This window comes from Tympanuchus pallidicinctus, unplaced genomic scaffold, assembly GCF_026119805.1.
Source record: "Tympanuchus pallidicinctus isolate F22 unplaced genomic scaffold, pur_lepc_1.0 scaffold1, whole genome shotgun sequence".
Lineage (NCBI taxonomy): Eukaryota > Metazoa > Chordata > Aves > Galliformes > Phasianidae > Tympanuchus > Tympanuchus pallidicinctus.
This window is the reverse complement of record NW_026294618.1, coordinates 87,636,795-87,653,496: the sequence shown is the minus strand read 5'-3', so window position 1 is coordinate 87,653,496 and position 16,702 is coordinate 87,636,795. Positions and strand designations below refer to the sequence as shown.

The 16,702-nt window shown below is 44.3% G+C and overlaps 1 protein-coding gene across 1 annotated transcript in view; it reads left to right on the top strand.

Annotated features, from left to right (window-relative positions):
* The first annotated feature begins 848 nt into the window (after positions 1 to 848).
* Positions 849 to 16,702, top strand: part of LPGAT1 (lysophosphatidylglycerol acyltransferase 1) — a 58,642-nt gene continuing 42,788 nt past the window's right edge. Inside the window, exons 1-3 of the mRNA XM_052686150.1 lie at positions 849 to 962; positions 1,206 to 1,364; positions 1,728 to 1,986. Coding sequence (XP_052542110.1) covers positions 1,749 to 1,986 — 238 coding nt within the window. The 5' untranslated portion in view covers positions 849 to 962; positions 1,206 to 1,364; positions 1,728 to 1,748. The remainder of the gene's footprint in view (positions 963 to 1,205; positions 1,365 to 1,727; positions 1,987 to 16,702) is intronic.

The following is a 16,702-nucleotide window of genomic DNA, read 5'->3' as shown; positions in this document are numbered from 1 at the left end:
AGGGTTTGTCTGTGAAAGTGATACGATTTCAGTTTAAATATTACTCTGTGAAAGCTTAATTTTTCAGAACAAAAGACTTTCCAGCGTATCTGCTTCTTGAAATATGTTGTGTTTTTTTTTCCATACTCAGAACTGAAGCCAAGTTAAAATCACTTGCAGGAACCATTGGGTTTAAGTATTAGAGCATTTTGGCAAAGCTGAGGAAACTGGGCCTGGTTAGCCTAGAGGGGTGACCGGTGGAAGAGGAGTGGATTTCCTGTCAGACGTTCACAGGGAAGGGATGGGGGCTGCAGCAAGGGCTGCTGCAGTGATGCAGGAGGCTGCACTCCCTCACCGTATGGCTGGGCCGGAGGGACTGAGGGCTCCATCTCACCGACTGTGGGCCTGGCACCCCAGAGCTCGTGTCTGTGCCGGACTTCTGTGGGACGGGTCGAGGGAAGAGCCGGAAGAGCTGCTTTATACGAAGCAAGCTCGAGGTAGCTTTGACCATAAAGACAGAAAGCAGAAAGAACCACAGTGCGGTCGTCCTGGCCGGGGCTGAGGGCAGTGAGCTAGGAGAGGACGGAGAGACCCGTCACCAGCTGCTACACCATCCCTTCTTTACCACTTGGTAATTAAACCCGCTGCCGAGAGCAATCAAACGGCTTTGGCACCGTCTGGGTCGGGGCGCGAGGGGCAGGGACGCACTCGGCTCCTGCGGAGAGAGAGCAGCGCGGCGAGCGTTCCCGCGCGCCCGCGCGCGTGTGTGAGTGTGTGTGTGCGCGCGGGGCCGGGGGGCGGCGCTCCCGCAGCGCCAGCCCCGCTCTCGAGCAGCGGCGGGGCGGTCACGGCGGACACGCAGCGGCGGGGGCGGGGAGCGCGGCCCCAGCAGCCGGCATGCAGCCCCGGCGCCTCGCTCTGCTCGCGGTGGGCACGGAGCAGCGGCAGCAGCAGCAGGAGGAGGAGGAGGCGGCGGCACTGAGGTACGGACGCCCGCCCCCAACAGGTGCAGGGTTCTCCCACGAGTCGGCCCGGAGGGGCCGGGGCTCGGCGCCGCTCAGGGAGGGGAAGAGCCGGGCAGGGGTACCAGGCCCGGCGCGGGAGAACCGCGGTGAACCCGCGCTCTGCGCCTGCCCGCCCGGCTCGCCGCTCCCGTCTCCCCGCCCGCCGGCCCCGCGCTCACGCCGCCCGCCCCTCTGTCTCTCTCTCCCTCCGTCTTTCCGTAGGGAGCCATAGGGCGAGCGGCGTTCCCCGGCCGGGCCAGCCGCCTCCGGGTCCATGAGCCGCCGCCAGCCGCCGCCCGGGACTGCCGTCGCCGCCGCCGGGCCCGGTTGCCCCAGCCCAGCTGCCCCAGCCCCGCCGTCGCTTCCGCCGCCGCTCCGGAGGTGAGTCCCGAGCCCGGCCCGGCTCCCCTCAGCGTCGCCCGCGGGGCCCGGCTCCTGTCAGCCGCGTCGGGGCGGGAGGAGGCCGACGGCGGCCGCGCCGGCCACCGTGACCTCTGGGGGGAGAAGATGGAGGCCGCTTGGGTCCGCCCGTGCCCCCCGCCGGGCTGCGGGCTTGGAGCCCCGCGAGGAGGGAGGCGAGGGGCCGGGGGGAGCCGGGAGCGGGGCCGCGTGCGATGCCGGGCAGCACTCGCGCCTTTCTGCAGCCGCCCGAGGTAAGTGGCCGGGCGGGCGGGCTCGGCTCTCCTCCCCCGGTCTCCCCGCCCTGCCCACAGCACCGCCCGTCTCTCCTCTCCTCTCCCGCAGGACGGTCCCGCTGTGAAAAGGATGGCTGTGACCTTAGAGCAGGCCCAGCGGGTGGGCTACACCTTCCTGAAAGCACTCCTCAGGTTCGCTTTTATGGTCGCCAATAACCTGGTCGCTATTCCGTCCTACGTCCTGTATTTAATTGTCCTGCAGCCTCTGCGAGTGTTGGATAGCAAGAGCTTCTGGTACATCGAAGGAGTGTTGTTTAAATGGCTGTTAGCTATGGTGGCTTCCTGGGGCTGGTGGGCCGGATACACAGGTAAGCACCTTCTGTTAATTACAGACATACAGTTGTAAAGCTGTAAATGGGCATTAAGAGACAGACATCTTAGTATGGGGATGTGTAGGGGAATATCAAAATGCAGTGAGTGTAGGGGTGTCTCTCTTCCAGGAGTCTCTCTGGATTGAGATGCTGAGCGCACCTGAAACGTTTTCTTAATCATCAGTACAGATTTATTGTGTGTTAAGCAATAGAGTTTCTCATTCAGTACTTTGTTGTGATATGATCAGAAATACTGCTTTTTTTGCATTGCGTGTCCTCATCGCTTTGGTTTATTATTATATAAAAAAGGTACACCTTTTTCACAGAGTTTTGCTTTGTCCTGTGCACGTAGCTGACAGAGCTAAACTTCAAGTATGTCCAAACTTTCCTTGTTAAGTGCATGCATCTCTAAATCATCTCTGCTTAAAACTGTCAGGACATCAACTATGAAGTTTTGGCATGGAGCTCGCCTGCGAAGCATAGGTCTTCTGGTCTTTCAACAGTGACTGTCTTCTCTGCTGTGTGAGAACGGAGGGAAACAGGGAGCCTTTTGCACAGAACTAGCGATGCGCGGTGCTTCTTATCTGTATGGCTCTTCATTTACTGTTAGCAGAGCTAATTACAGAACCTGTAGGGATTTTTTTTCCCCTCTGCATGCTTGCTGTATGGTGATGATCAAACTTATTTTCACTTGCTAGTATTCATAGTCCCTTAAGGTGAAGGACTGAACTGGAATACTAAGGAAGGCTCTAGTCTTGTCTTGAGCGCACTGATTTTCATCCTGGCTACTGCACTTCCTGCAAGAAAACAGCCATCAAATCTGTGTGTACTGAGACCCTGGAAGGGACTGAATCTACTGAGTGCAAAACATGAGCAGCCCTCTTAAAATTCTTTCCCTCTCTTCTGCCCAGGCTACACCTGCAGGTCTTGTCCATATAAACAAGGAAAAAAAGGAATGGCAACACACAGCTCTGGAGTCTGGTCAGACTCCCAGTTAGTCATGATGTCAGTGTTGTCCCAGACGGAGCCATTTTTGTTAGACTACAAGAGCTGAAGCTTCTGTGACACTGTGCCTTTTGGTACCCTGTCACGTACCCTTCTGAGATGTGCAAGGTTTCTGTGGATTCTCTAGGTGAGCTTCCAGTTCTTCTTAAGGAGATGGTGGCAGCAGCAAGCTAGGCTCTGGTCTGCTGGGCTAGAACTGTCGCAACGTTGCACTGCTTCAAAACTGCCTTGCCTCGTACAACTCAAGCTTTTCCAGATGTGCTATTTTGAAAATCTTTTTACATGTTTATATTTGCTCATTAAAAGAAGTCCACATAGTATTTGCAGTGGCAGGTATGTTTTTGAAAGTCTGCTTATGCCTTTAAGCAAAAAGTCTTTCCGGAAGGACGGACTGACTTTCAAGGTGTCGTGTGCATTATTAATTGGAAATGGGAAAGTTTATGAGCATAACGGTAATGTTAAAGTCATACAGCATACATCCTGGGGTATGCTGCATACATTGAGTGTGCTAGTTAAAATTCAAGCTGTCATCCCATGGCAACGTGGTTGTCAGTCCTGAAGGCAGTTTCTTTGGGATAGCTCTACTGCTGACTGCAGAACTGTGTGGTTTCTTTTGCCTACTGCTTGGAGAGCGGTCTTAGCATGGTCTGCATATCCTCAAGTCCTCCTGAAGCAGCTGTTGAATGGTGTTGCTGATGTAGCTTGACAATTTGCAAAAATCCTTTGTTGTTTTACAGTCTTGAAATGTCTTAGTGTGCTTGTGTGACGTGTCATTTCAGCTACACAGAAGTGTTTCTGGGATGGTCTATGGGTAAGGTGGCTCTTCATTTTTCCCTATAAAGTACAACTTTTGATCTGGAGAGAATTTTAGGCACACACTATTTCAAATTTCAAAGTCAGTTTGAACATGTTTTCTTATTTGATATGAAGACATCAGTGTGGTTGTTTTTTGTTTCTGTTTTTACTGAAATAACAAGAATAGCTTGTTTCCTTGTCCTTCCTTTCTTTACCCCTGTCAGCGCTCAGCACCACGAGCAGAACAGACCTGGAAACAATCCCTTTAGAGCTGGTGTCTGAGCCTTAACGGTGCTACATTTGAAAGAGACCCTGCGCCAGAAGTTTTCTGTTTTGAATTCCAAAGTTAAACTGAAGATAGACCTTCATTATATTCCATCTTTGTAAAAGTAAATATAGGATTGTAGGTATACATGGATTCAGTAAGAAGATGAAGGATTTTTCATTTTTTGGAATAGCAGAGTGGTTTAGTGACGTGAATTATTACTCTTATATTTCATCTTGATTTGGGTTAGCCAGCTAAATAAGTTTGCCCATCTCTTAATTGATAGTAATGATCTGCTTCATTTGTTTTGAAGGTGTGTTTCTATTTTTATTTTCTGTTCATTTTTTCCACTTCCAGTCTTGGGTCATCTGTTGGGTAAGAAGTGACGTTATAACGAGGGACTTCAGCCTGCAAACTAGATTTAGGGCAGGTTGGTTTGCTTTTTTTTTTTTTTTTTAATAGCCTCTGTAAGATTGTGTGTAATGTGTGGGAGAGGGCTCAACACCAAATGAAGACAATGTGGTGAGTGTTAGTTTTTTCCTTCTGGGCTTTGCTGCTGTTGCATAACTTGTTGGTATACTTTATTGAGTAAAGCTGGAACAGCTGAGGAAAACTCATGAACTAGGTCTGCCCTTCTCCCACCTCCGCATAACCCTGTGAGTTAGGATCCCAGAGGGTTTGTTATAGAAATTGCGTGATCTGGGTCTACATCAGCAGCTCTGACCTGTTCTTTTTGATTAATGTAGGTGTTCCTGCTTGCACGTGAACTTGATGTTATGTAAAGAGAGACTGTAGAACCAGACAAGCAAAACAGAGAAAGGAATGGGGACAGAGGTTGTAAAGATCCCTCTTCTTTCCCTCGTCTTTTTGTGTCATATGTCTTCCGAAAGGAAAAATGACTATCTGTCCATGAAGAATGTTTAGACATCTAGTGGTGGTTTGCAGAAGGGTGTTCTTACAACTCTTACACACATTTTCTAAGGCTTTTTGTCTAAATGTGCAATCCTTGTTGTAGGAGCTGTTCAGTTAGGACACTCAGAATGGGTGTATTAGTGTGTTTGAAAGGCACCTTTGAATAACACTTCTCAGTATTTTCCTGTATTTGTTGGAAGACGCAGTCTAAAAAAAGCAAACTTGAGAGTGCTTGATCCTTTGTGGCAAGTACCTTTTTCTGTACTATAATTTTTCATTTAGCATGCAAATAGAACAAAAGCTGCTAAATAGTGCCATAGATGAGATGGGAGGGAGATGGAGCATATCTGTGGAGGTGAATTTCCAATGACTTCCTGCTCATCTGTGAAACTACTTCTATAAACTATCTTCTGCATTTGAACTTCTTCAGGTCAGTGACTATTACTGACTAAAGTTTAATAACCCTGCATCTAATCAGATCTCTAAAAATAGTTAGGGCTGCTAGAAGAGAACCTGGCTTGGCTTAAAAATGCTTAGACACGCTGTTTTGTTCTCTTTTCCTGCTAACTGCAGCAGCTACCATTAGCTTGAGATCCTGACATTTTAATATTCTAATTATAAGCCTCTACACAGTCATCAGTCCAGATAATTGGAATACTGATCTTGTGCTTTGCTCTAAGGTTGTAGGGACCTTAAAGCCCTTCCAGTTCCAGCCCCCATGTTGTGGACAGGGACACCTCCATTAGATCAGGTTGGCCCATCCGGTGTGGCCTTGAACACCTCCTGGAGCTGGTGATGGTGAGTGTCCTCCAGAAGCAGCTGCTGTCAGTCCTCCTCTGACATTGAGGAGAAGCATTCCCTGCAGTCAGTGGGGTTGTGTGCATCTCAGGAGAGGATCCTGTTGTGAGAACTCAGTGCCACTGAGTTCAGCCTCTTGCCAGCTCGTGCAGTCTCTCAATCAAGTTGGGCAGGTTGGTGACAAGAAGAGTAATATACCTCTGCTGCTGTGCCGAAAGCACCTTAGTGGTGTGAGGGTACTTTCTGGTATTGCGGGCAAGGATCTAAACTGATCAAATGGTACTGCCTGTACTGTTCTGCAGCAGTCAGTAGGGACATTTAAGTAGTCTCTGTGAGAATATTGCAGTTCTGTCAAGGGAGGAGAGTTTTTGTTTCCTCATTTCTTGATGTTCTGACAGGAAGAGTAAAATTGTGATTTGGGTTTCTAGTTGTCTTTCCTCTTTTCCACTCAAGTGATCTAAAATTTATTGGCTGACATTTATGTAAGATTAAGTGGTGACCAGTATATCATTTTTTTTCAGCAGTCATCCATTTTTTTTTCTCTGATTCATAACGTTCTTAGTTTCTCTTTCATCAGTCACCAGACTCAACTCCTTTAATCTTTAAAGAATGAGAATATTTTGGTCTTCTGGAACAGCGATGGGCACAGATGGAGTTGTGATCACACCTCCCTGGCACAGGTGATGTGTGCTGTCTGCACTGCCTGTCATGGCCGGCCAGCCCCTCTCCAACAGGAAGTGCAATGCAAGTTGGGAAACAGCAGATGAGATAAAGTACATTTTTTTGCACCAAATAGGGCGTGGGGTGTTATTTCAGGAGGTGCATCTGCATGCTTTTCCCTGCCATTGTTTCCTACCCTGCTTTGTTGCTGCAGGATGATTTTTAATTGACAGTATTTGGGTTTGGGAATGGTCACTGCTGTGAGGCGTAGGAAAGCAAATGCACACGTATTTCTGAGGACAAGCAGTGTGTAAAATGAAGAAAGAAGATTGTTCTTGTTTGAATGTGCGAACGTACCTGATGTGACTTTCAGGTTTGGATAGTGACGTACCAGGAGGAGGCTGTATTCCTTTGTATTGAGTTTCTTGGTGATTCCTGACTTGAGCACAGCTTTCTCTGATAGAGATGTATGTAACTTTTGCGTAGGTTAGGCTGAGATCGAGCTGGGAAATTGAATTTATTTTGTAAGAGGAAGTTTATATGCAGCTTGTGAGCTGCCTTGATAAGAAGAGGTCAGAGTTGAACGAGTTAGGGACATTGGAACTGCTTCTGCCACGGCCTCAGAGCAAAGGCTTATTGTGTCATTGCGTAAGATGCACTGGGGAGTACAGTGAACTCACTGTCTGCTTTGTGCAAGTGAGGTCTGTGTTTGTGAAGGGTTCTTACAGTGACCCTGGACCTATTTTAATCATATGTAAAATCACCAGGAAATTCCCCTCTCTCACTTTTGGTACAGGCTTCACCATAGTTCTTTCTTTCATGTAGTGTCAGCAATGTGTCAAAAGCAGCAAAGCTTCTCTCTCTTTTTCCTGTTGTATCACTTAGCTATTAAGGGTCATTCCAAAAGATTAGCTATAGAAATGCTCTCTAAGTTTTATTTTTAGAAAGCTCCTGCCTTCTGGCACAGCACTTAAGAGTAAAAGCACACACCGTTTTTTTTCGCCTGTGATATTTCTGTTGTTTGTTGCCATTTGCTTCTTTTTCAGTGTGGGTTAGTGTCTGCTCCTGTGTTTCACCTGATCTGGATAAAACAAGATGTTGCGAGCGTAACAAGTTGTTATGTCTGTCTAAGGTTAGTAAGCATGACATTACCAGGGAGAACTTTTACTGAAAGATGTGAGGGGGAAGCTCTTTCCTCTTAGCTCCAGGAATGCCCATGGAATGCTTCTCAACCAGCGTTGTATTCCTGCTCATGGCCAGGTTTTCTATTTTTAGGATATGTCTTCATCTCTTCTGCTTCTTCTAGTCATGACATTGTTTTTAATGTATCTATGCATGCTAGTCATCTTACTCCCCCTAGCATTGCTGGTTAAGTGCCTGGAAGGGTATGACTAAATACCTGAGAGATGTCTCTGTGCCTTTTCTTGTTCTTTTTCTTGATGGTAGGTAGGCTGTTAGAAACCACGTGAAGTTACTGTGGGAACGGTTATTCCAGCTCCGATCTGGAGGTAGAATAGAATCTTAGGGAGTCAAATCCTTTATGCATCAATTCTTTGCGTTTGAAGGAGGAAATTTTTTCCCCACTTAAGCAGTGTGATTGAGTCCATACTAGAACATATCATAAATGACACCTTGACATCAGAGATGCAATTGCTTATTCTCATATGTATTTAATTTGACTGTTTTAAAGCACAAGAATCTCAGAACTTTTCAAGAAAACTAGAGACAACACTGAATGTTTAATGTGAATAAAGGATACTTTTCTCTGACAACTTGTTCTGATAAATTACTTTTTTTTTAATTCCACTCAAACAAATGAAATCTATCACTTTCTCTGTTGGGTGTGTGTGAGAAGCAAGGAAGTCTTGACATGGGTTAGTTTGGCAAGGTCTTAAGCAGCTGAAAACACAACCTCGAAAATAGAAGAGTTGTACAACCTTAGTGAGCCTGGGCAGTTAAGAAAATCTTTATGGGTTATAAGTTTAGTGGTGTAACTTTCCAGCGTGAACTGAGCCAAAATACAACTCCCAAGATATGTAATCTGCCTGTGTTTATTACAGTGAATATAAACTAATGCTTAAGATGACATGTCAAACGCAGGATTGCGTAGGCATGTAATTGCACTGCTGTTGCAGTTGCCTCACTTGAGATAATAGTCCAGCCATTTGTGTATGCAATTACTGGAATAAGTAAGGCCAATACGTTTGCATTCCTAAAAGTGCTCTGTGGCACTGGTGATGGATTTTGTGTACAAGGATGTATTTTGATTCTTTTCCCCATACAAGCTTTTCAAACAGGGAGTGCCCCAGCAAAGCCTGGTCCCAGCTTTCAGTTTCATGCTCACACCACCACTTCAGTATTGCCAAATATTTTAAGCATTGTGTGATCTTTATCACGGCCCTGATTCACGCTAAAAACTACCTGCTGCCTTTTTTGCTGTAGTATTTGGACACATTGGGCTGCAATATGTGATTAAAACGGCGTTGAAGTAGACTTCTTCACTTTCTTCTTCTGTCCTGTTAAGTGGTTATCGTTATTTAGACTGTCCAAGTGCCTTCTGCAGAGTTTCTTCAGAGAAGAAAATGAAGCATAGAGTGAGAGTGAGGAGCTATCATGAACTGAAGACTGCTTGGTTAGGGAATAAAAAGGCCAGTGTTCATTTTAATGAAAGGTTAGCAGTGGGGTTCCTCGTGAGTTTTGTATACTTGGCTGTTGGAGTTTGTGAGCTGCAGAAAGGACTGTAAAGAACTTTGCATGTAGTTAAGCTATGTGAATGGCCAACAAATTGCAGAAGTTGTTTGGTGTTGAACAGTCCAAAGTAATGAACATTTCAGGAAAGCAGCAGCATAAGGAAGAGATCAGTGTAACGATGGAGAGCTTAGAGAAACTTCTGGCTCAGTACGCACTGTGTAATTGAAGTATGTGAAGAACAAGGACAGTAATGAAAATATCAGCTTTGCTCTTTGCTGTTCTTGTCTCGGATATTTTAAAGCTATTTGAGAATTAAGAAGGGGGCTCCAAGAGGGTCAAGCATTTCATTAATGGAAGCTGAAATCAAATCAGAGAATTCCATTCACCACTAAACTTGAATTGAACAACTTAATGATTCTGTTTCCTGTGCAGAGCAGAGCACAAGTGCAATCTCTTCACCTCTGTGTGAAGAAGGGGATTTTTTGATACCATTAGAAACTAACAAATTTAAATCTTTTAAGATTTAGTAAGGCAGCAGTGCCTGATTTTTTATTTTTTATTTCCTTAAATATTTTCATTATGTTTTTTCACAAATTACTGTGCAGGTTAAGTAGTGTCAGTGGTATTAGTTCTTAAGTCATGCAGCATCATCTCAAAACCTTTTGTTTAAAAGTTATAGTTTTAAAGGGCAAAGTATTGTACCTGTTTTATGAGTCTTAACTGTTTAAGCTAGTTTAGGGTGGCATTTCAATACTGCAATTTAAAGAAGGGGCAAAGGAAAGATTAGTGGCTTTATTATTGCTTCTTGCTCAGTTAGAACTAAAACCAGGATTTTAGGCGAGCAAGGAGCAGTGCTGCTGCTGTTTGAGAGGATGTGGGCACTAGAGAGTTGAATCAGTAGGAGGACAGTGATATGAGTGTTTATGGATGTGGGTTTTTGGCGGTGAAAGGGAGGATCTTGTCTTGGTGTGGGTTTTTTTTCTTTTTTTTTTTTTAATTTTGTTTCATTTGTTTTCTAGCAGCCCAAGATCCCAAGGGTGCACAGTGAAAGTCTGTAGTGTCTGTGCTTGCTTACCAGATTGGGGGAAAAATGACAACGCTGAGAAACATACTTTTGGTTAATTTAAACATCAGTTGTGTTTGTGTGGTGCTTGGAGTGGGCCACTGAACGCCTTTTAAAGGTAATCTGGATACCTGCATAATTTATCATACATGTAGATAAGCATGACGGTATTTTTAGTATAGCTGCCTCGTGGGATGGATGAGGCTCCTTGTTTAACAGTTCTTCTTTCTGTCAGCCGTCCCACACTTCTGATTTGCCTACTCACGAATTTCTCTACAGCTGACCAGATGGTTCTGATTTCAGAGAGGACGATGTTCTGGGAGTTTGGGGGGAAACTCGCAGATGAGCTGAGAATTGAGGCCTGAGTTAGTGTCTCAGCTGGAGACAGAGTAGGCAGAATTTGGCCATGGTATGTCTCATTGGACACCTGCTGCACCACCAACCAGCACAAAGGAGGGAGGTTCTGCGTTTGTTGCACTGCTGGCACTATCTTGTCCAGCATGTTGAAGAGAAGAAGGTTAGACAGCAAATGTTTGGGAAACCTAGCTTTGTTAATTTTGCAGCTTCCAGACTAATTGGTTAGTCTGGCAGTGGCAGACAGAAAGCAGCGTCCTTTCCTCTGGGGGATGTTTAATTCACCTTGGTTATCATAGCCTTTTAAATCTGAAAGGTATGCAGAGACAGTTGTCCAGTCTTAACATCAGGAAAAAGGATATGGTAGAAAAAAGATCTTAAAGTATTGGGATTTAAGACTTTCCACTCATCTTTCCACAATAAAAAATGAGTTGGCATTGCGCCCTGAAAAGAGAACCTGAAGGATGGTAACGTAACTACAGCTCTGGGGACAGAGCAGTGGTGCTCAGGTGGCTGTGGACAGGGCAGAACCAAAGAAAAGTCAGTGACAAATTTGAGCCAGAGGTACTTGGAAGCATGAGGTTTGAGGTGTATTTGCAGAGACCTGGAAGAGAGCAGCGATGCAGGTGGTGAGCAGTGATCATCTGTCCAGTAGGGTTCTGTGCCATTGAGCAGCTGCGTGTAAGCATTGCTTTACTGAGGTGGCCACTTGAAACGTGTACCTGTCTGGTCTGTTTTGAATGCTTAAATTATATATATAGATGGCCTGGCAATATTCCAGCTCTGATGGCTGCCAGTTTCCTTTTCAAATGCGTTCTTTTCATTTGGATAATGTACCCATTTTTATTTCCTGCGCTTACCTCTGGCATAAAATTCAGTTTCTGTTCCTCCTAGCAACGGCTTTACTTGGAAACAAACATAACCATAGACTGCCTATCTGCTGATAGGCAGAAGTTTAGTTTATGTGAAGTTTAGTTTATGTTTGTTAAAATGTTTTCAGATGAAGGTATGGTTAATATTAATGTCTGTTAAGCTTCTTCTGCACATTGGATTACATGAAAACTAATGGAGGAGTATTTTTGGTATTTGAGACTCTTCTATTTATATCACCAAACCTAATACTGCAGTCTTCTAACCTAATAATCTACAGATGGAATGTTACATCAGCAGAGTCTTTATCCAGATAGTTCTGTTCTCTTTGGTATATTTAGATGATCAGCTGATGTCCACCTCGAGCTTCTGAAGTTTAACAAGATTTTTATAGGTTAAAGAAATGCTTTTGTGAGAGAAAATATTGAAACACTTTTTTTGTTCTTCTTGTTTGCCCTTTACTGCAAATATTACAAATGTTTAAACAGCCTTCTGAAACTTAAAAGCTAAATTGCAGTGCTGAGTTCATTTAACCACGGGTGGTGTCACAGTGCGTCACCACAGGAAGGCTAATTCGGGTGGCTGCTGTGGCAAAGAACAAACTATTACAGGTAGTGTGCTCCTTCCTTTTTCTGCCCCGTTGCTGCCCCTATGATGCTTTGCCAAAACATTGTCTGACTGCTTGCTAGTTTTGTTTCGAGGCAGGGTTTCTTTGACCAGATGTCAGAGGGTTCAGATAAGTAGATAAGTGGATAAGTAGAATGTGATGTTTGAATGTATTAACCAAAATTGCTCTGTGCTTGTGTTAGATTTTTATGGTCCAAACACTTATTTTTGCCCACTTCTCTTTTTGTGTAGGGAAGGAATGATTTGTAAGAATTCCTACATATGCTTCCTGAGTAAGCAGAGATGCTTGTAACTTTCAACACATTGCATATAATGTACTCACAGTGTTTGTTGATATCAACAGCCTTAGGAGTATTCACATTAATCATTTAATTGTAAAATAGAATTTTGACATGTTTATTTGCATTTATAGCTCATTTTCTGTATTTGAAATAGAGACGTGTGTTTCCACAGTCTGTCTCACAGCCCTGTTGTTTGGTCCCTTTACTGGTGCCCTCTGGAGAAACCACTCTCCAGCAAAACCGTATTTTTAATTGATGTATATGGTGGTCCATTCTCTCTTTTTCTGCCCCCAGCATTTTTCTGTGGTCATTTTTTAGCTCTTAGGAAAACTTGTTGATCTGAGAGATGTGGCCTCGTTATTTCTTTACTTGGGGAAGAGAGGAAGAGAAGCCTCGATGACCAGGACTGCAGCAGCTTCACAGCTGGGACCTGGGTATTGCATAGAAAAGCATACTGAGTGCTGTGCTAACAGGGCTGTGTGCTGAGTGTGTGGGACAGGTCTTAGAGCCAGCCAGTAAGAATGTTTGAATGAACTGGAGTCCATTAAAAGTACTGCAGAAACTCTTGGTAGCGCTCATCTGCAAATCCAAGATGTTTTTTGCAGTAGTGAGCGGATGTAAGAGGATTATTTGTTCTGTAATAGTAGCGCATGCCAGACAACTAACTGTATTTTTTCAAATTAGGAACAGTAAGCTTTCTTTTGCTGCTTCGAGGTACATCAGCAAGAGTGAGTGAGAATGCTTTTCCTCCTAATCTCACATCTTTTGGGACAGCCTGTGCGTGCCCTGAAAGGTGTCACCTCTGATTTTCTGATAATAAACAGACTTCTGTTTACCTGAAATGTGGTTACACACTTTCTTCTCAAGTGTCCCTGTGTTGCTACAGGATAATCTGGGGTAAATTTAAATAAATTAAGATACTTAGTTTGGATTGTTTGCTGTGTGATGCCAGCAGAAGTACTAGATGCATTTCCCAGCTCCAGTAGTTGTCATACACCTTTCAGCATGCTTTTCAAACTTACTGTGGCCTTGTGTTTTAATAGCAGAACTTCCATACGTGTAAAACTGAATATAGGAATATGCCATTATGTTAATCTGCATCTTTAACTTCTTATTGTTTTATAATTAATTTACTTGGATTACGTTTGTGGTAACAAAACATTTTTCCTCCAGCCTTTGTAAGCAACATTATTTGAAAAAAAAAATGAAGATGATGTTTTAGAAGCCCAAAGGGAAATGTTTGTAGTTCTGTTCATATTCTGACTTTGTTGTTTTTAAGGCTGTTGTGGCATGTGTGAGAAGCTGAATAAAGCCCATGGAAGGCCAATAATGAAAGCATTTAAGGCTTCCATTAGAAGGTTTGTGCTTGCGCTTCCTTCCATCTGTCACCATTTATTTCTTGGTTCTTTGCATGCCTTTCATTGAGAAGTTTGGCCCACCATGCTGCAACTTGAAAACGTCCAATGACTTGGTTCTGCTTTGTAGCATGGCGAGCTTAGCCCATTTTAACAGCTGGGGGTTGGCACAAAGGTATGTGGACAACAAGAGGGTAACGCTGCAGCTGCTTGATTAGCACCCAGCTTTACGTTTTGTGGATATTGAGTTTTTGATTATGCTATTTCTGCAATCTCAAAATACATTGTGTGAATGTATATGTCTGTTCCCATGATTGTTCAGGCACTCAGTAGCTGTTCTTTTTCTGGCTGGAATTGACTAAATTGAGAAGTTTTATCTGATCAGTGCCCTCCAAGTGGAGACAAGCTCCTCAGTTCTGAGGTCCCTGCAGGGAGACAGTAAATAAAGGCACAGAATGGCCTCTTCCCCCTCCCACGTGGGCCACATAACAGAGATAATCTAAAAAGTAATGTTTCTTTGAGTGCATTTGGTGAGATTTTTTTATTCTATATTTAAGTTGTGCTGGAAAAGGTCAGTTGCATAACAGGAAGCATCAACAGCATTTTCTAATAATTTGAAATCACACAGATTTGGGTTGGGAGGGACCTCAAAACCCATACAGTCCCAACCCCAGCTGTGGTCAGGGCTGCCCCCCCAGCTCAGCTGCTCAGGGTCCCATCCAACCTGGCCTTGAGCACCTGCAGGGATGGGGCACCGCAGCTTTAATATGAGCACACTGGAATACTGTGCTTTATCGATTTCTTAGGAGAAAGTGCTCTCCCTCCTTGTACAGTCCAGCAACAGTTTTCTACGTTCTGCGTGCCTCTTACCTGAAAGAAGCTCTCATAGTGCTCTGAAAAATTGATAGTCCCAAAAATATCCAGTAATTTAGAACTTGCATTTAAAAATGGAAATGTCTTCCACAAAGGGAAGACATTGCTAGTTAGCATCCCCAGGACCATGAGAAACAAAGAATACTTGATTAAACCTGCTGGTGACAATCATCTTCTTACCTGTTTCTTGTTTATTTACAGCCACTGGGCTCTGCTATTGCTCTTTTTTAAGTCCTGAAACAGAATTGCATTTTTGCCCAGTCACTTTCTTGAAGGCTGCTTCAGTCTTGTAGGTACCTTTTTTCTTCCAGAATGGAATCTTTGTCCATTTTTCTGGACTGTGTATTGCAGACTACTTCCATGATATAAAGAAACATTTCTGATTCCTCATAGGTTGAGGCACACAAGTCTGTGTAAGCAGTCACACAGCTGTGTGGAAGTGATGGGAGTGCTGTGGTCCTGTAGGAAGGCATGTTGGTTGTTTGCTTCAGGCAGCTGGCACTAGACCAGCTAGTTTGCTTGTTGCATTTCTCTTGTTTTTCCCGATCAAGGTCCTCAAATTTAACAGCTGAGGCTGCAAAGCAGGTTTCAGCCACTCCCCCTGCTTTGAAAGGGGCATTTTCCTCTCTGGAGGAAACAGGAGTAATTTTTCACAAGTCATTTGCTTTGCATAGACCATTGCCCTAAAGGCATTTTTCACACCGTTGGTTTGGGTTTACTGATGCTTGGTGTTGGTTACACAATCTGAGAAGTATCCTCTTAGGGCTGTGAACCTTGGTGTGTTCTCTGGTCGATGTCTGCCATGAAACCCGACTACGGAGGCGTGCTCTAGTCCTTTGTGGATTAGGTTTTCTAGGGAGTGCTGTTGACTAGCTGTACTTGAGTATCCTTACCAGTTGATGGAAATGAATTGACTTATGAATGACTCTCTTCTGGCCTCACAGGGAATTTCACATCTGGGAAGACAAGCAGCAGCATCAAATTAGTAATGCATACCGTTGCCAGTGACTCAAAAGGAAACAGCAGTAATAGTACTGTAGCCTGTGATAATGCCCCCGGGTGGAATCTGCCGTGTAGGCAGATGACTCTGCTGGAAGACAGCTCAGGTTATTGTTAGATGCGGCAGCTGAATTGTGTCTGAGGTGTGCTGTCAAAGAACTCTCTTAGAAGATATATTCCTTATTTTCTAAACATTTGTTTTCCCCAAATTCAAAACCTGCTAGCAAATCAAACAGCTGTCACCCCATCCCTGCCCAAACAGTGGTTCTGCAGAGTGGGAAGCTGCATGTTTTTGGCACGTTCTGAAGCACTCAAATACAGAATACCATGCTTGCTGTGGTCTAAAGACCACAACATTTCTAACAAGGGTTTTTTTGTTTGTTTTTACTTTGTTTTAAAGCAACTCATCCATTTAGAGGCAACTTGGGTGGCTCGTCCAGGGTATGCTCTGTGCTTTGGGCTGAAGGAAACTTGCCAGGCAGCTCTTCCAGCCTAGCAGACCACAGATCCATGAGGGTTGGTTTGGGTCCACTGTTGTTGCTTCTCCTGATATCTCTGATTGAGCTGTCCTGCCCCCTCTGCTTACATTTTTTTTATGACCAGCACAGATACCTATATGATCTTGTGGTGGCTTTGTTTTGCTTCTCAAGTATTAGAGCAGCTTGCTAGTAGGGAAAATAGCAAATCTTGGAAAAAGAGGATATGGAAAATAATGGAGGCCCTCCCATTTTATAGTGCAGAAGGAGGTGTGCAAGCCTTCTTGTTTACTTGTTACTACTCCAGTCTTTAAGTTTTGCATTTAAGTAGGTGGCCGATTGCTGAATGTTAAGTAGTAATTTGAATGTTTTGGTGTTGGAGTAACCAAAAGTTGCTTAAATTGGATGTAACTGCCCACATGCTTGGTATTTGATGTCAGACAAAACAGTCTCAGTGGAGTAGTTTACTTTGCTGTATTTGCTCTTATAGATAAAGATACAGATGAAAATCTGAAGTTCTCTATATCTTTGCCTAAATATCTCAAGACTTTCTAACAGGGATACAATGGCTGGACTCACATTTTTTGCCAGGTTCTTATGATCCCAGGTTAATCATATTCTGCATTTCACATAATTAAGGACTGAATTATTCTGCACATGTGTTAACATCTTTGCTGCAGTTCTGCAGC